The sequence below is a fragment of the Mus musculus genome, chromosome 3 (assembly GCF_000001635.26).
Source record: "Mus musculus strain C57BL/6J chromosome 3, GRCm38.p6 C57BL/6J".
Taxonomy (NCBI): domain Eukaryota; kingdom Metazoa; phylum Chordata; class Mammalia; order Rodentia; family Muridae; genus Mus; species Mus musculus.
Window position 1 is genome coordinate 100,606,648 of NC_000069.6, and position 20,758 is coordinate 100,627,405.

The window sequence follows — 20,758 nt, forward strand, 5'->3', positions numbered from 1 at the left end:
ACAGAACTGACTAGGAGTGACACAGGAGGAGTGGAAATCATATATTTACAGTAACTCACCTGAATGACTGGTGGCCTGCAACAGCACTTGGCTGACTGAGCATAAATGGAAACAGATGGGCAGATAAAACAGAAGGACAAATGGCCACCAATACTCCTTTTCTTATTAGCCTAGCTCCTATACAGCAAAGGTTGAACAGGAAAGAAGTAACAGAAACTGCCTGCTGTGCAAGCATTCGCAAGCTGCTCCACCACTCTCCTGTTGTCCTCAATCAACACTCCAACCCTGGATTGACCCAGCCGTCTCCTCCACTATGAGCACCAAATTCAAAATATCCACCATCAAAGGAAACTCCAAAATATCTTCTCAATTTCATAATGACTTGACTTAAATGACTTGATTTATTTCTCTCCTGTAACCTAAAGCAGATTTCTGAAATCTAAGTTCCCCACTGTTCGACCTTATCTCACACAACAAACAGGGAGAAAATACAGAAAGCTGGAGGCAAGATAATGCAGAAAATTCCTTCAATTTATTGTGCTTTCTTTATCCTTTGATTACTAAGGACAGCACCTGTTCGCTACAACAGTACCTATAGCTCTGAACCCTGACCACTTCAGTTTCTTTCTCATGAGTCCTCTCCCTTTTTATTTGTAACTTTACCTTTCAACTGTATCTGCTTCTTAGCATTTGATGATTATTATTAATTTCTTAAAATAACAATCATCTTTCTTGACGTTACTCTCCTGTATGCTATCTACCGGGTGCGCCTATTGGAAGGGGAAATCCTGGAAGATGCCAGTTTTCCAATGGCAGGAGGATGACAAATGTGCTCCTCACTGAAGCTGGGAATACTGGAGGAGAATGGCCTGAAGGAAGAGGTATTACAACTGGTCTGTTGAATTTGGTTACATGTCTGAATGGATCTAACAACAACAACAACAACAACAACAAAAAGCAATTGGATAGCAGGAAATTCAGGGAAAAGCTAAGTTGGATAACAAAGCTATTAATTTGTGAAAACCAGTTTACCCAAGTATACATATTAATAGATAGATACATTGCTATTTTAGAGATAAGATGAACATTTAAAGAATGGGGACTGGGTAGAAGATCAAAGCAGACACTGCAACTGTGGGCTGTGTGGGTCTGGATCCAGAGCAGAGGCTCTGCTCCAGGCACTGGTACAAACTGGAAGGCATGTGGGTCTCCAGCTGGGCCACCAACTGACCAAAGTTGATGTGGATGCTTGGAGCCTACCATCAGACTGAGCTCAGGGACCCCATGAGGGAGCTGGCTGAAGGGCTGGAGGAGCTGAGGGGATTAAAACCCCATAGGAAGAACAACGTTAGCTGACTGGACCACCCAGTGCTCCCAGAGACTAGATCACCAACCAAGGAGTGTGTAGGGAGGGATCCATGACTCCAGATACATATGTAGCAGAGGATGGCCTTGCCTGACAGCAATGGAAGAGGAGGCCCTTGGTCCTGTGGAGATTTGGTGCCCTAGCATAGAGGGATGCTGGAGCAGTGGGGTGGGAGAGGGTGGGTGGGTAGGGGAGCACCCTCATGTAGGCAAAGGGGAGGGGGGAGAAGATGGATGTGGGATGGGGGGCTTTGTGGAGGGGTAAGGGCAAAGTGGGATATCATTTGAGATGTAAATGAATGGAATAATAAAAAGAAAAAAGAAAAGAAAAATGAGGAATGATCATGACTTTTAAATTTACAAATATATCAACTGAGATAATACCTAAAACTTTTTTTTTTTTTAACTCTTTCTACATTTCTTAAATGGCCTCACTGTGCCAGTCCCCATTCTAGGCACTAGGGATAAGAAGGGAATAAAACTAAGAAAACACTTTGCCTTCAGGAATCTTTTATTCTGTTGAGAGATGAAAAATAGATAAATATCAAACAACAAGGACCACTATGTATCAGATACTATTTCAAGTATTTTATGCATAATCCTTATAAAGCTCAAAAAGCATATTATGCTATTACCCACCTGCACAGAGGAGGAAATGCAGAGGCAAAGTAGTTAAATAATCAGGTCACAAAATGGGAATGTAGCAGACATGAGTCAAATCCAGCTAGAATTCTGCTCAGATTCTGCGTTGTCAGTAACTATCCAGGAACAACACAACGTATGGATTTGGTAGTTAGATGGGCAGTCTAAATTTTAGAAGGGGTAAGCAGGGAAGACTCATTTCTAAGGCAAGCTGCCTAGAAGCAGCAGACAATCAGAGCTGCCTGGAAGAAGCAGAGATCAGCTGAGGTGCCTAGAAGAGGCTAAGACCACCTGTGTTGTCTCTGAAGAAGTCTCCAAGCTGTTGAGCTGCCTGCAAGCTGTGAAATGCATGTAAGGTTATCCATACTGGGGTGGGCTTCGGTGATGCAACTGTCTCTGAGTCATTTCAGATCCCTTATTCATACTTCTCTAAGTAACAACAATAAAATCCATTAATTCACCAAATTGGATTTAGTGGTACCCTTATTTTAGTCTGCCCTTGGTTCTCTAAGGTGTTCTGTAAGATGTTTATTTTCATCTCCTCAAAAACAGTGTCATACAACAGTTAGTATATAACAGGTATTTCACACTATAGCACTGGGAAGAAGGCTCACAAGACGAGATATAATAAAGAGCAAATTCACATCTAAGTGCGACTCGAACAAATGCTAAAGAATGTCCTAGAAAGTCAGTGCTTCAAGCAAAGAAACAGATTCTGATGGACTGACAGCTGAGGTCTACAAAGTGGCTGCTGTACTTAAAGAACATAGAGACCCCTGGTAATTATGACACAGTGATGAAACTCTATTTTTTCTATGATATCATGTATCTAGAGACTGTACTCAACAGTTGAACAGGAAGCAGAGTTTCCATTGTATTTATGATTACTGTTAAGCGTGTGAGTGTGTGGGTGTGCTATGCACACGGGAGAGAGGACAGCTTCAGGGGCTAGTTCTCTTCCTTCACCGTGAACTCTGGGGAGTAAATTCAGGTAGTCAAAGAAATGTGCTGAGGATAAAATGCAAGAGAAGAGAATTCTGGAGAAAAATAACACTATAGAATAGTAATGTATAGTAGCACAAGGTTACAAATGATCGTCCTTAAAACCAATGTCCGTCATCAGGAGAGATTTATTCATTGTAAGTAGTAGTACAGGGCAGGCAAATACGCTGCGCTTCAGTATCCTATCAGTGGGAGAGTTACTGTCAGTTCTTACTTTGTTTTATATTTTATTTTATATAATGTGTATGGGTGTTCTGACTGCACGTGTGTCTGTGAACCACATGGTGCAGTGCTTGCTGAGGTCTGATGATCTCCTGGGACTTGAGTTACAAGTGGAAGGGAATTGAACCCAGTTCTCTGAATGAACAGCCAGTGCTATTAATCACTAACCCATCATTCCAGCCCCAGTAAATGTATTTTAAAGGAATAGTTTTTTTTTTTAAGCGTTTTGCACTTTGGTGTTATGTGCCAATTTCTGGATTTGTTATAAATATAAGAAAGGATTAACAAGTGCATAGGTTAAAACAAAACAAAGCAAAACAACTCACAAACAGAATTAAAGGAAATGAAACTGAAGGAGAAGATGCAAGTCCAGCTCTATGGGTCAGAAGAAAAATGTAGTTTTCTGTCTGAACTACTGTTAGGGTTTACTGATTTAACAAGCTACTTAATTCGTGAGAATTCATCTCAGTCTTCTTTCAGATCCATTCAAGTTCCTGGGCAGCTGGCCTGGGAGAGAACTGTGTGGAAGCTAGAAACCTAAAGCCATCATGTGTCTGCTTTTCTACTGACCACTGGCCTGGGACTGCTTATGTGTCAGATCTGATGAACCATGCTGCGAGGCTCTTGTGATACTCAGAAACTGTGCATGCATTTTAAAGCACGCCTAACTCCCAGCCACTCACACATCCATCTCAGCAGTCAGGCATCTGGGGGACATTTCTAACAGAAGCTCACTCTAGAAGCAGCTCCAAATAGAATCTAGAATACAACATGACCCACATGAGCGTCATACTAAAGCACTCACTAGGAGAAACTACAGAGACACAGAAGTTCAACCTTTTATTTAAACTGTTAAGCAGAAAAACCAAGGTTTGCACTCTAACTACAAACATTATACCCATTCTAATCTCTCAACAACTTTAAATTTAGTTTTATAAAACTTAATGAACTACTACTGACTGGTTTCTTATATTGCCTTAATTTTAAATCATTAAATGGCATAGGCTAATCAGTGTACTTAAAATTGAGAGAACTAAAATAAAAAAGAAACAGAACCAATGGTTTGCCTTTAAATTTAGGTTCCTTGAGATACTCTTTTATATCTGTTGCCAAGTCCTTATCCTAAGAGAAATTACTAGCAATTACTCTCTGATTGCTATGTGCATGTCAGACATTATCATCACTCTAATTATAATACAGTTAGCCAAAGCTGAATGGTTAACTTTCAGTTCAATTAAATGTTTGTTTTGCAGCCTATTTATAGATATGACAGATGTATACTGCTCCAAGATAATGATGGAATTTGATACACGTTCCAGAGCTGATATAAAACATACAAAAACACAAGAAAGAACAAATCAGACAATTTAGTAGGATTGCAGCTGCAAATGGGATATAAGGGCAACTTGCTAAGGTTTGAAAATCTGCCTGCCAAAACTCCCAATGAATAGCACTTTCTGTAGCATTCTCAAAATTAATAACTGCTGATGATGAATATATTGCAAAGTCATTTAAATTTACTTTGTGGAGAAAAACAGTGACAAGAATTCTTTTTTTGATCGGGCCTCTTCTTATGGTGAACACAAATGGTGTCCTGGGCACCACTGTGAAGTGTGCTAGTGACTGATACTGGTAGGTTCAACAGGTGACCACAATCACTATTTGTTCCTAAAACTTTCTCATCACCATAAACTGAAACCTTGTGCAAACAACTCTTCATTCTCTTCTTTATTCTACTGTTCTGTTTTGTTCATTTGTGTTAGTCAGAGCTGAGCCATTTTATAAAACTCCATTTTGGTTGAACTGTGACAATACAATAACCACAGTAATATAGCTCTTAGAAGTTAAGTAACTTGTCTCTCTAGGTTCTTGACTGCCCTCCCTGTAGACCAAGTAGTGGCCAGTCAGGAGAAATACTTATTGATCACCTAACCTTCTTTAACTACTGACTACTCCCTGGTTACCACCAGCCACAGCCAACTGAACATGAAAGAAAAGAAAAGAAAAGAAAAGAAAAGAGAAGAGAAGAGAAGAGAAGAGAAGAGAAGAGAAGAGAAGAGAAGAGAAGAGAAGAGAAGAGAAGAGAAGAGGGAGAGAGAAAGAGAGAGAGAGAGAGAGAGAGAGAGAGAGAGAGAGAGGGAGGGAGGGGGAGGGAAGGAAGGAGGAAGGAAACAGACTTTTCAGTCCTTGTCTCACTATAACTACCCCAGTTTGTAAGCAGAGAGAAGACTGATTCTCAGAGACCCCTCTGCCACTCCCTCTTCTCCCTGTAAAAATATAAAATAAGGGCCAGAATGTCAGCAAGTTGTTTTTCCTCATGCCTTTCTTTCTCCTCAACCTATCAATTTGGTTTTGTTTTGAGACATACTTTCACATAAACTCATACAGGCTAACTTCAAACTCACAACCTCCCTGTCTTTGTCCCTAGACTGCTGGGATTACAGATATAATCTAGCTCCATTTCTCTTTCACTAAAGCTGCTGCTAACCTCTACCCTACTTTCTGTCTCTATGAATCTAAGTATTGACATAAGTGCAATCATATGGATGGATGGATGGATAGATAGATAGATAGATAGATAGATAGATAGATAGATAGATAGATAGATAGATGTAATATGTATGTTGGTGTGTGTTGTATGGTTGTCTCTGTTCATTTAGCATATTGTTCTCAAAGGGCTCACTTATTTTGTAGCACATGTAATTAATTCCTTTTTTAATCATTGAGTAATATTACATTGTAACACTTATACTACATATTTTGTTTATTCATTCCCTGTTAAGACATTTGGACTATGTCCATTTTCTGCTGCTGAAATAAAATGTCTAAAGCTAGGATTAATAAAGAAAAGAGGTTTATTTAGCTCACAATTTTGAAGATTCAAGATTATGGTGTCAGCATCTACTTAACTTCAGTGAAGGCAATCTGCTTACATCACAACACAGCAAAAGAATCAGAAAGGGAACGGGTAGAAAGCCATATAAGTTATTCTGCAATAACCCATCCTCATAAAAGCTATGACCAGCACAAACCCCTTCCTGGACAGGGCTCTAATGGCCCAATTACCTCATACCTGAGTAACACTGGGAAGTGTTCTAGCTGTGATAGTAATGTTCCCAGAGATAGGTAATCTTGACCGATACCCATTCCTGAAACTCTTGCACATCCTAAATGTTCCACTCTCTCCCTACTGTCACCCCCAGGGCCAGAGTCTCCAGCAACTGTACTTCTAGATGACAAATCACATCCAAAGCAGCTCATTTCCAGCTCCTGGCTTCTGTGAATTCTGGGATATAAGTATCTGAGTCTGCTATTCATTTGGTAATTCTGTTTATCTTTTGGAAACTGGCAGGATTTTTTTTTTTCTTGCTTCTAGCTGCAAGGTTTTTGGTGACCACCAGAAATGGCAAATGCTCTAATTCCCCACAATTTGCCCAGGTTTGCTTCTGTTCTATTGATTGCAGCCACTATGGCAGCTGTAAAGTAGGAGGTGACTATCTCACTGTGGTTTTCTTTTGCATTTCAATGAGGGCACTAAATGCTTTTCATTTACTTATTTCCTTTTGCATATCTTCTTGGGAAAAATATCTATTCAAATCATTTGGTCTATTTTTCCATTTCTGTTGCCTTCTTGTTGAGTTACAGGGTTTTACATATTGTGCAAATATACCCTCAGCATGTATGTAATTTGTTTAGTAGGTTATCTTTAACTCAGGATAGTGTCCTTTGATGCACAAAACTTTTAACTTGTAGTTATATCTAACTTACTTCCCTACGATTAGCTAGTTTTGGCATCATATTGAGAAATCTACTGGTGTGGATATTCATCTAAAGGCTTTGCAGTTCAGTCACTTAAATTTGGTTGTATTTTTAAAACCCACTTTGAAATCATTTTCATAGATGATACAAGTAAGCGTTAATCCAGTTTTTTTCAAACACTTACGAAGTTTTTTTTAATCACTCAGTAAAAAGAAAAGGTGGTGTTGGGAGTACAGTGATACCCACAGCTGCTCTCTGAAAGGAGAGCCTTTTACTTTTTACTGTCAGGTTTCTAAACCAATCTAATTTTTGTTTTCTATCAGAATTTGAAGATAAGGCTCTATGTTACTGAAGACACCACACTTTTCAGACAAAGGATGTGGAGGAATCAAGCTGGAGCTGACCAGAAAGTCTCCTCCCTGAAGAGAGGCTCTCACAGTATCCAATAGTGTTATTCAACCTATGCAGGGATAGGAACAACTGGTAGTCCTGTCCAGCTGTATTGCCAATGAACCACAACAATGCATGGTCCCACAAGATATCCACAATGGTACAACAGCAGTACTTTTACCTTGGGAATAACCAGACAGCTATCTAATTGAACTTTAAAGCTTGCTCAACAGGAGAGAATTTGTGCCCAGTAATGTAAGCCTAGCCAACTATCTATGGGTAGGTTATAGACCTGAAAGAACCATATACTGCTAGGTTCCTAAGTCAATGTCATTTCTGTTTTGTTTCCTTTTGTTTTTCTTGTTTTTTTTTAATACTCATCCTTACATCCACAGAAAAGTATACCTTTCACTCTACATAAAACAATTCATTTTGCAATAGATAAGAGACTATTACAGAGATCTACAACTTGTCAAAATGCAGACAATAAGTGACTATGAGGTGCCCAAGCCCAACTGATACATCTACAACAAAACCCCTCCACCTAAGGCTCAGGGAAAACCATGGGAAAGGGGGTGAAAAGACTGTAAGCAACAGCAGCCTGGGACATCTGCTGTTAGACAATATCCTCTTGACACAACAAGGAAAACATGCCCATAAACTTTCAAGATCAGGACAATAATACCACCAGTAGACCTGCCAATACACAATACAAACAGAAGAAATTACATGTAGTCCCACCTCTAGAGGTGAGACCCCTCTCACATACATATATACATACACACATACACGTGCATATATATATTTATATATATACACATACATATACATACACACTCATACATATATACGCACACATATGTATGTACATGTAACTAATTACTGAAGGAAAGAACATGAATGAGGGTGGGAAGGTGCAGTGCTCATGCATAAAGTTCTAAGAGAAAACCCTATTAAAACAATAAATAAAGTTTAAAGCACAGTTCAGTAAGTATAAAAGTAATGTTTCAAACGCTTACCGACTGACTACCTATCATTTGTCTAATGACTATGCTCATGTTCCATAATTAGAGAAAGTTCTGTTGCATAAAAACTTCTTAGAATGTTTCAAAATTATTGCAACTGTAAATAATTCCTAGGCTCAGTAAATGAACTTTATAACTCTTAAAATTTTCCAAAAATAAACCAGGTAATTGCTAGACTCAGAAGGCATAAAAAGATTAACATTCTTTCAAACACTGGGTATTCAGGGGTTTTGATTTGCTTTACCAAACTAATGGTCAAAGAACCGTGCCTCTGTTCAAAGTACATTCTGAGCATGGACACAGTGAAAGGGTTAGACAGAAGGATCCTCTAGGTAGAGGTCTACAGAGACCGTTTACAAATACTAGGCACAATACCTTCAGAGCTACACAGCACTGATCATCTATGTTTTGCTTTCTGAATTAACTTTTGTTTTCTTATATCAGCAGTCTTTCAGTGAGCATCTATTTCTTATGATCTTATAAGACATAATATAGAAAGAATATGAAAACCATTTTCCAAATATGTTCAAATGTATCTTATTATAAAATTTGCTTTTTAATTATTATAGAATATAGATTAATCTTTACAGATTAGTCTGACATCTTATGCTTCTGGCTTTATATTGTACATTGTAAGACAAGTTTCTGATTACACATGCAACCACTACTTAGCTTTTGATGCTTTTCATCTTAGACATTTAAATAATTATAACATATATACTGCCATGAGATACTGCAGAAACTGAGCATAATTTTCCCACATTTGAAATTCCAAATATTAATGAATACTTAAGGGGGTAAAGTTTACAATCTGATTCATCAAAATTACTAAGGTAGGCATCCAATCCAGTCAGTCGTCTATAACATAAGAAAATTACATTTTTGTTTTACAAATACAGCTATCATCCTTTTGCTTTTTATCTCCATTCAGTATGAGCATTAGCTTTAATGTTTTCTTCAAAGTAAAGAGAAAAGTGAACTCCATGAGCTAATGGAGGGGTAAATCCATGAGAAAAATCAAGACAGCTCTAAGAGCAACTTCCTGAAAAGGAGCCTGCAGGACAATCCCTGGCAAACCTCTCCAGCTCCCAGTAGGTATCCAGGCTGACAACATTCTGTATCTATCTTAGTTTCTTTACTTTTAAAAAGAGAATAGCATTTATAAAAAGCTACTAAAATTGTAAGTTCAACTTTCCACATGAACAATTACTGTTTGAAACCCAATACCTTTAAAGATGAATTCTAAGCTGATACTATTAACATTTTCCCACCAGGCTGAATAATTACTTCTGCAGTTTCACATTAACTAGTACACTTCTCTATTACATTTATCACATTATACGCCAACCACTTCTAAGTGTTTCTACCTATCCTGCTAGCCTGGGAACTCCGTAAATCAGATCAAACGCTAACTCCTTCCCTATCTTTAGTCTCATCCAACAGCTAGTGAAGATCAGGTGCATGGTACCTTTGTCTTAGATGAATGACTAGACATAGTCCGTCCAATAGCAACTGTCCCCTTTACCAAAGTTTACATAGTTATGTTTATTCTGAACTCCTCATACAAAAATACTAATCTCAAGCAGTGCTCTTATTTACAGGAAGATATGAATAATTATTATGCATTATCCCTCAAACTGTTAACTCATCTTTTAGCAAAGTACATCCAGATACAAAATGAAAATATCCTTGTGAGACACTTTAGCAATGCTTCCTTTTAACAAGCAGAAACTCAACTTAAGTAGCTAAAGGAGATCAGAGTCATGGGTGGCAGCAGCATTACCAGATAACTAGCAGGGTCAGGCCTAGGTTTGGGGTTTTAATTCCATATGGCTCACCTTTCACTGTATCAAGCAAAGACTTTTTAATAATCATTTTAACAAGTCAGCAGTTGTACTAGAAATACTTACACTGACCCCAGCGCCCTGTTCTTGGGTTTAAATAATTTGGATAAAGACCATTTGGGCGTTCCATTTTCTGCAGTAGTTTCCGAATGTGCATGACCTAATCAAAATGAAGTTAAGAATGTAATTAATAAAAAGCAGGTGTCACCAAGCTTTCCATTAGCCTGCGGTCTGCGGTTTTCCCCTCACTTGGAACCTACACCCACCTTCTACCTTGCTGTGTGTGGTGGTTAGGAAGGGCTTCTGTTCCTTAAATGATCCATTAGTTTTATTAATGGATATGTTATTATTTAAAACTCAAACAGTAATAAAATAGCAAAATAAAAGAGATCATCACAAACATCACCCATATAATCCAGATGTATCCCTGTATATATTAAAATATAAGAATAAAAGTAACTCCAGAGAAATGAAATCAGAACTTTCTGGGAAAGGATTCATTTCGATTTAGTAAGTGATAAAGTAAATGACGTAAACATCGAACTGTTGGGCTTAAATGCTCTCAAAATAAAGCATTCTCTAAGTTCTTAAAGACCTCCCTGAGGTTAATGGAAGGGGAAAAATCATGAATTACATTAAGAGGCTGATGACTTCCCCAGAGCCCTGACTTCTGTCTGTCTGCAGATTGGTCAGCTCTGTTAGCGGCTTTCAGATGGGAGAGCAGTCAGTGCCACAGGAAAGGTGCTCTATTTCTGAGAAGTTATTCTTACTAAAATCCGATCACTCAGCTTGAGTAGGTAACGTATCCATGCTGTCCTCACAGATGACTGACGACCTATGGAACCTCTAAGTGACTTAGAACACGCTCTTCCTCATGGGCATACATGTGTACTTCAGCCTTCTGGAGCTGAGCACACTAATAATTTTAAGCACAGTAATTCTCATCATCTTTTCTATGGCTGGGTTTGGCATGGTGCTTTGGGAAGAAGCTTGAATCTCGCATATGTAAGACCACCATCATGTACCACTGCAATGGAATGATTCCACACGCCACGTATAGACGCTTCTAAATGACATTAGGAAAGATGAGAAACTTGGCTTTCTGACATCTGAAATTGTGTATAATACTGTCTGTGTTCCTCAGCACATTATTTCCTTCCTCAGTGTGCTCTTAGAACAGCATTTTGCAGTTCTGTCTTCTTAAGTCATTCCTACTGCAAGCTCTGCTTTTCCCTGTGTTGCTTCCACTTTGGCCGTCTTTTTGGTGGTAATGTTTTCTTCCACTCTGGTACTCAGCACATCTTACTGCAGGACCAGTTTATATTTTGATTCTACAAAAACTGGGCTATGGAGGATCAATGTTTTTCTTATGGTGTTATTTGAACAGGATTTTCTTTTTTTTTCTTTTTTCCTCCTGGTGTTCCATGGGGGCCCTTTCCCTCCTTTTGTTCTGATAAATCTCTACAAATTCTGTAGTTACCCTTTTTGGATGAATTTTTCATCACCACTTTCTCCCTTTTCAGGTCGGAGAAGACTCTTAAACTTATTATGGAGTCTATCCTGCCGTTAACAGATTTGTCTGCCTTAGTCTTAGGAATGTTGACACTACAGGTCTACACGACCACACTGACTCTAATCTGTTATCCTGACTCCAGTGCTCACAAGGAAGTTTTGACATAAAAGACTGAGGTTGGACACAAATATAAGTGTGGTTCCCAGCCTCTGCTTCTCCCTGGTCAACCGAGACTGGAGAAACCTAGAGCTGCCTGCGACAGAGACATCTGTCACTCCTTCCCTTACTGAAGCTGGCAGGCAAACGCAACTTCCTGCAGGACTGTTGCAAGCATACTTTCCTAGCTTCTTGGCATACTTCTTCCTTCTAGTCCAAAAAATACTGACCACCAGCTGCCACCCTGGCCTCACTGTGAACTTGCCTCCACAGATTTTAAGTGTGTGGTAAACACAAAGATCTGTTCCTACCACAGAAGTATCTTCTTATAAAATAATTCTTACTTTTTACAGTTGATATAGACAAACTGCTAAAGATTTTAAGTCTACATGTATATTTTATACCCCTGCAATTAAAATGTTTGTTTCTAGTGGGAACTTAAGAAGAAAAAAACAGTCATGTCCATGTTAAAGCTACTACAACCACCATTAATTAGTTAAAATACCATAATTAGAGACTGTTGGAATATTTTGGGTTCAGAACTAAACTATCTTAAAGTATATTTCCCCCTCTTAATTGCCACTCCTTACCTACCTCTATATGTTACCCAGTGCCTTGTGACTATTAGGTCTTCCTGAGATGTCCTAACAGACCCCTGGTTTCTATCTATCCAAAGGCTAAGAATATTAAGAATTAGCATCGGAGACCTACAAAGAAATATACTTTGCTGTAATTCATACACCTGATGTTTCCACCAATATATTTTAACATGGGTTATTACTTATAATTTTATTTTGTTCTCTTATTATAAAAATTCCATGAGACGATTATGGTGTTGAAATAATAATAACGTGACTCTGTTCTGGGGTGGGGAGGGCACATAGACTGCTCGGATTCTGCTCTAAAATAAGCATTTCTTACTTCTTTTGAGCTAAGAGCTGTGTTTTGCATTCACAGTAGTTATTTGTATTTAAATAGTCAAGTTCTAACACTCGAGTATAGTCTAGTAGTAGAGCCAACAGTCAGCATTTGCAAGACCCTGGACTAAGATCCACTTCACCAAAAAGAAAATGAAAAAGCCAACCTTCCTTTAAAAATAAAACCCACAAAAACCTTTAAGACTGTCTTAAACTATCCAGCAGAATAATCACATGCTCTGTAAACAAACAGTACCTCCTCTCTTCCTTTGCAATTATTAACCTTTCTAAATTTTGTTTTCTTGTCTTAGCACGCTGGCTACAGAGTTTAGAAATATGATTAGAAACTGGAATAGAATTAAATAAAAATAGTAGTTACAAATTCTCAATAAATACTTTAAATATGTCTAAGCAGAAAGAAATGTAAAAAGCAAAATAACCGAAAAAGGAAAATAAGCAATAAAAACCAAAGCCCTGAAAACCTGTGACGTCTTTTGGCAAACTTGTAAGTCCTTTATACCAAACAGAAAGAGGACAGAGACGAACCTTATTATAGTAAGTCAAGTCACCGGTCAAGTAGCTGAGGTGCACAAACTCCATGTGCAGGGTGCCGAACTCAGCCAGGATGCTGCTGCCTGCAGACGCCCAGCCCCAGTTTCGACCTACTCCACTGAGTAATAAGGGATAGAAAGAGACAGGATTATTGAAAGGGAAACACATGCATCTTAAATAGATCTTAGAAATTATATCTAATATAATAGTTTATTTTAATTTTGTTTATTAAAATTTAAATCAGTAATACAATCAGGTTTTAAAAATTAAGACAACATAAAAATTAAGCATCAAATCGGGCAGTGGTGACACACGCCTTTAATCCCAGCACTTGGGAGGCAGAGGCAGGCGGATTTCTGAATTCGAGGCCAGCCTGGTCTACAGAGTGAGTTCCAGGACAGCCAGGGCTACACAGAGAAACCCTGTCTTGAAAAACCAAAGGAAAAAAAAAAAGCATCAAATAAATTTTATCTATTCTCATCCCTTTATATCACTTAGCTCTATAATCAATCACTTTTTACTAGCTTCTTACACATATAGAACTTTCATAAATATACAGCAATACATATGTTTGTTTGTTTTCTCCCTCTTATAGGCAAAGCACAAGTGACATGTATTAAGTGCTCTGATCAGGCACTGTATTCTTGTAATGTGCCTTATTAGTCTTTCCATATCAGTTTACAATAGCAGCTTTCTCGTTGATTTTCATAGCTGGGAAGAATTCTGTATAATAAATGATTCTCTTATATACTTGCATATACTCTGATTTTGTATGCTGTCAATTTGATATGCTATACTTTAATAATCTAGGTTAAGAACACACTAAAGTCTACATCTGGACATACATAGCACTAACTTTTACAGCTCCTTTATTACATAATACCATACTCTCATTGAAATTATCAGAGGCAAATACCACTCTCAATCTTTTCTTTTATAGCTAGAAGAGAGGATCAAAAAAGGAATGTGGATATAGTGATATGTAAGACAGACATTTACATTCACAAATAGTAAGAACTTGCTATGCTGCAGGACAGACATCAATAAACATGACATATAATATTCCTGCTCTTGTAACAAATAAGACCACTGAAATGGTGAAAACTACCATAAAGAAAATCAAGTTAAGAAATAGAATACTGATTACTATGGACAGAAAACTCAACAGAAGAAAGGCCCTTTCTATATTATGATCAGACAAAGTGTTTCAGAGTCCTGATCACAGAGGAGTCTCTGATGCATAGACCTTCAAGGAGAAAATTCCCAATAAAGGAAGCAGCAAATGCAATGGCCTGGAGGGAAATGAAGGTGACAGACTGAGTTTAGAAAGTCAATGCTAGAGGATGCAATTAGAGAGCTAGCTAACACCCACACCATGCAAGGATGCTATAAGACCACGGTACATTTTCAGAATTTTTATTTTAGTATGATAGGACACAAAAAAATTAAGAATGGCAGTATACATTTTAGACATAAAACCTAACATTTAGAGATCAGCTAGATTTCAGCTAACTAATGATTCTGTTATCTTCTATAAACAAAACCTAGGCAAGTCCAACAGTTTACAATTTATCATGGAAAAAGTTACCAACTAAAAGCAACAAAGGAAAACATCATTCAAAGTATATGCAAATAATTTTCAAAAGACCAAATTCCATTCAAGTTTTTGTTATTTCATAGGCATCATTCTAAAATATAAAATTTAACTTGTATATATTCTAACTTAAAACTCTAAAGAACTCTACTAAAGACTAACTCAGTTTTAAAAATTAGCTGCTTCAAACTAACACCATCGTAATTTTTCCTACAAATGTTAATATTTTTCAACTGATCAAAGGGAAACATTAAAATGCTTTCATATATACATGAGTAAGAAAAATGTGCAGTGAATACTAATAAACAAAACAATTAGAAACAACATGACGTCTCTCTTTGCTAAGCTAAACATCAGCAATAAGACATAGAAATGTTTGGCAAACTTTTGATGGTTAAATAGTAATCAATTTAAGGGTCCTATAATTATTTTGAATTGTCTGATAATGGATCACCTACAATTTGTATTTTCTTCGAAGCCCAAACAAAATCTTTACTCTCTGTATTTAAAGAACAAAGCTTCTAGTGAATTGCAATTTTAAGAACAAAGGTTGCCAACAACTGATGTTCATATTTATCCTCATAACCCAAGAAATTAAATAAATGAAAGCACTCACACAATGTAAAAGTTTAAACTCAGAAACCTGATCAATAGAAATAAGCATTTATGGAGCTCCAAATTTCACTCTGATGTACCTACATTATGAAAATACAAGTTTGAAAAAATATATATTATAATATGCAAAAATTTAAAGTAGAAATATACTTCATTTAAGCAGAATTTGCTTCAAAACAACTATGCATACAATATTTTTCAAACTCAGACAAGAATGAAGAGAGAATATTAGTAATTTCAAATGTGGATTAAATATATGTTTCCTTAACTTTCTTAAAAATAACATCATTTTGGCAATAGTTTTAGGCAGAACTATTTCACGACACATTAATTAAAATTTTTAAATTGGGGCTGGCGAGATGGCTCAGCAGGAGTCAGGTTTGGTTCTCACCACCCACGTGGCAGCTCACAACCACCTGAAATTTCAGTTCTGGGTAATTCAGTATCTTCTTCTGGCCTTGTGGGCACCAAGTACACATCAGGTACACATGCAGAAACACAAAACATTTTTACACATAAAATAAAAATAAATTTTTAAAGTTATTTTAAAAGTAAGGAAGTAAACATTTTTGAATTAAAATGTAAGTAAACATATCAATGAGACCACTGGAAAAAAAGCTGCACTAGAACAGCAGACAGAGCAACAAACAGGGCAAACGTAACAAAATGACTGCAACACCACACACCTTTCCACAACACCTCTGTGGGCTACTGTTACTACTTCTCCAAGACACATGCTAGCAGACTGTATCTAACAGCAGGACTCATCTCTCTGCTGCCTCCAAGAAATACACCTTACTAGCAAAGACACAAGCAAGTCCTAAGGTGAAAGAAAGAAAAGGACAGTCTAAGGAAAGGGAACTAGAATGTAAGCAGATACTGTTTTACTAAATTCTAACAAAATAGATGCACTAGTTGCTTTCTGTCAAGTTGACACAAACCTAGACATCTGAGAAGAGGGAATATAACAGAGAAAATGACTCCATAAGACTGGCCTGTTGGGGCTGGAGAGATGGCTCAATGGTTAAGAGCACTGTCTGCTCTTCCAGAGGTCCTGAGTTCAATTCCCAGCAACCACATGATGGCTCACAACCATCTGTAATGGGATCTGATACCCTCTTCTTGTGTGGCTGAAGACAGTGACAATGTACTCACATACATAAAATAAATAAATAAATCTTAAAAAAAAAAAAGATTGGCCTGTTGGCAAATCTGTGGGACATTTTTCTTGATTGATAATTGATATGGGAGGGCCCAACTTCCTGTTGGTGGTTCCATGCCTGGGCAGGAGGTCCTGAGTTGTAAAGAAAATAGGCTGAGGAAACCATGAGGAGTAAGCCAATATGCAGCCCTCCTCCATGGCCTCTTCACCAGTTCCTGCCCCCAAGTTTTTGCCTTGAGCTCCTGCCCTGATTTCCTGTTGATAGTTGGTTGATACAACTATAAACTATTTTTAAATTCACTCTTTCTTCTCCAAATTGCTTGGTCATGATATGCTGTCGCAAAAGTAGAGACTCTAACTAAAACAGTAAGTGGTACCAGGTTTGTGGATATTGCTGACAGACCTGACCACACTTTGATGAGATTGTGGGAAATTTTTGGAATTTTGGGCTATAGTGCTCAAAGCTTAACAAGCCAAGAGAACTGAGGTGATAATGTTGAAAGCAGTGCACAGGATGAAGGCCTGACTTGTGAAGTTGTTGAGAGAAGAGTCTATCAGGGCTGTTAATGTACTATTTTGTATTAGTGGTTCTAGACAGCTGGAGCTGAAGAATCAGCTCTGATTAAGAAGAGAACAGCATAATTGAAGCAAAATATGAGAAGTATCTTCAGGGTTTGCACATGGAGTCTGTGGTACAGAAGTAGCTAAGACTGTACCTCATGCTAACCAAAATGGCTTTCATTCCAAGAATAAAAGGATACTTAAGTATATGCAAATCAACAAAACCAACCTATTAATAGTCTTAAGGATATGAGCAAAATGATCACGTCAATGAAGAAAAGGCATTTATCCGAATCCAACAGTAAAGGATATTCGCAACAAACCAACAAACAAGGTTACATTAAACAAAGCAAGCAAGCATTTCCACTAAGTCAGGAGACAAGGACATCTATTTTCTCTCCTCCTATGTGTGACAGCTTGGTTAGAGAAATATGAGATAAAAACAGGACAAAAGAAGTCAAATTATCCTGTTTGCAGACAAGATGATCTATTACACACGAGAGCTAATGACTCCACTACACAGCTCTCAAAATGGACAAACATAGTTATTAGCAAAATAGCTGACTATAAAATTAACATGCAAAAATCAGTAGCTTTCTAATATTAATATATATTAATATTAGAAATATATGAAATATATTATATAAATATGTAAGTGTGTATATGTACATATATATACATACATATATATGTGTGTGTGTGTGTGTGTGTGTATATATATATATATATATATATATATATATATATATATATGTATGTATGTATGAGAAAGTCAGGAGAACACCACAACACAATGCTTTTTTTTTTTTAAAGAAAGAAAAGAAAAAACTAGGGTAAACCTAACAGAAAGTAAATAAATGCTTCAATGATAATTTTACAACACTGTAGAAACTGAAAATACTACAAAATGGAAAAATCCTCCATGCTCATGGGATGGTAAAATTGACAGTGCAAAAATAGCTGTTTTACCAAAAATGACCTTATTTAATACAATCACCATCAAAATTCCAGTAACCTTTTTTACAGAACTAGAAATTCACATGAAGGCACAGAAGATTGCAAACATCCAAACCAAACATAAGCAAAAAGAACAATACTGAGAATATTTTGAATTTTGAATTGCCCTTCAAAACAACAGTAATAAAAACAGTATCCAACAGGTACAAAGCAGACACAGTTAACAGACTAGACAAGAAGCCTCAGAACTAAATCCATACAATTAATTGTGAACCATATTTTTTACAAAGATGCAAATAATATATACAGTAATATACACTGAGGAAAAGTATAACCTCTTCAACAAACAGTGCTGGGAAAATGGACAAACACATGTAGAAAAATCAAAATAGACATACACTTTTCATTTTGAACAAAAATAAATTAAACATGAATAAAAGACATTATACTATACATCCAGAAATTCTAAAAGTTGATGCTAAGGAGAGAAAACATTTCAAGATAAAGGTATTGTCAAGGACTTTCTAAAGAGGACTGCAGGAACTCAGAAATAACACCGAGAACTGACAAATGAGATTGTATCACAGTAAAAGCTTCTGTACAGCAAAGGAAACATCAACGCAAGAGACAGACTCTGGGCTGGGAGAGAATATTTGCTGTCTCTGAAAACCTCTCCCAGTAAAACAGCCTCCTCTTTTCTCTGCACTACTCTCTTTAAGTAGCCTCTCTTTTCTCTGACCTCCCGAGAGTTGGACATACCCAATTCTATCTAATCTTTCTCTGATTCATCACTTTGTCTTCCACTCAATTAGACGTCACTTTCAAACATGGGTGTGTCTTTTTCTACAAACTAACCTTATCTTCATTGTTTGGGATAAAAGGTGTGTACTAAGGGCTGAGCCACAAACTAGAAACAGGTTTTTTCAGTAAATATATAACAATCTCAGGATTCACAGTGTGATCAAATATCTCACAGCATTTGAGATTACTGCTGAGTTAGTGCTCAATTCTTTGTTTTGCTAAACAGTGTTTACTGTACAAGCATGACAATGATTTGACTTACTGATCAACATTTGAGTAAATCAGTTTGGCAAATTTATTATAAAATTATAAATGAACTTTGTATGAATGTAAACCAAAGGATAACTTTAAGGTATATAACTCTATTTTAATTTTATAAAGACAACCAATTTTTTCTTAGTGAAGATATTACATCAAGTTCCACTAACATAAGTCTACTCCTCAGTGCTTTGTTTTCTTTCTCTGTCAAGTTAATTTTTTATCATTGTTACAATGCAGTAGTTTTTAACATGCCAGTACTGTCTCTATTAATTCATTCTAACTATGATGCCCTAGGGATGATAACATGTATCATTAATTTATACAGTACATATTACCTTGTAGCACTTTACATGTAACGTGAGAACACTGCCATGCACAGACAGTCCATGATTTCTGAAAGTTCAATTCATGAGACTTTTGACTTTTGGACAGTATAAAAGAATCTGAATTCGTACAAACCATACTTCATTTCTGAGTTCTGACCTTTTCCTGCACTAAGGATATGTAGTCACGTATAGTGGCAGCAAGCTACAGTACTCAATCAGCTACAGAGCCACAAGGGTGAACAATACACACTGTATATATTATGCTGGTCAGCTATGCTGCTGAGTAGGCTATTTTCAGCTTATGATGGTCACTGAGGTGAGATGCCGCCTCATATACACTTAGCAGCACCCGTACTCCACATCTGCACACAGAGCTTGTGCTGCTGTGGTCATGCTTTCCTTTTCATGGTTTTTACACTCTACAAGTTACTGGGGTTTTTTGCTTTGAATAGTTAATTTCTTGAGAAAAATAAAACTTAGGAAAAACTGTAAAAAATAGCAATTAAAGGAACAGAAAAATACCACTTTTATAGTTACTCAAATACATTTCACTGTGCATTCCTTTGTATAGATCCGTCTTTTCTATTGATACACTAATTTTTTTCTTTTCTGTTTCTAGGAACAGAAGACTACTAGAAACAAACTTTCTAAGCTTTTTAATTGCCTATAACTGTCTTAATTTCATGGAGCAGTGTGGGGAAAGGAAGGAAATGGAGGAGAAACAAGGCACTTCTTAAAAATTGATTTTTCTGACAAATTGTGTCTCTTGCCAAGTTTCATGAAATACCAAGAACTGTGAATTTATCAAATATGGTAAGGTTTGAGACATTATTTCTTTGAGCCAGTGTCTCTGTTTTTGATCCCACTCCCTGGCTCCGGCCCCACCCCTTGCTCCTCACATGTGCGCTGAACCATCTGATACTGCCCAAGAAACTACTAGATCGTTTCTTCCTCATACCTGTGCGTTTTAGTTTTCATTTTCTGTGATTTTATTTGGTGATTTCTAGTGCTTTACTTTCAAATTCACAGATCTTCAAGCTATAGTAAAAACCGTTAAATCTGTCAGGTGAATTTGCTTCCTATGGATTTAGCTT

General features: G+C 37.1%; 1 protein-coding gene across 1 annotated transcript in view; it reads right to left on the reverse strand.

The window, feature by feature from the left end:
• Positions 1 to 20,758, reverse strand: part of Man1a2 (mannosidase, alpha, class 1A, member 2) — a 123,271-nt gene that overhangs the window by 44,445 nt on the left and 58,068 nt on the right. The window contains exons 7-8 of the mRNA NM_010763.2: positions 13,382 to 13,505; positions 10,316 to 10,409 (exon numbers count right to left, since the gene is read on the reverse strand). Of these exons, the coding sequence (NP_034893.1) occupies positions 10,316 to 10,409; positions 13,382 to 13,505 (218 nt within the window). The remainder of the gene's footprint in view (positions 1 to 10,315; positions 10,410 to 13,381; positions 13,506 to 20,758) is intronic.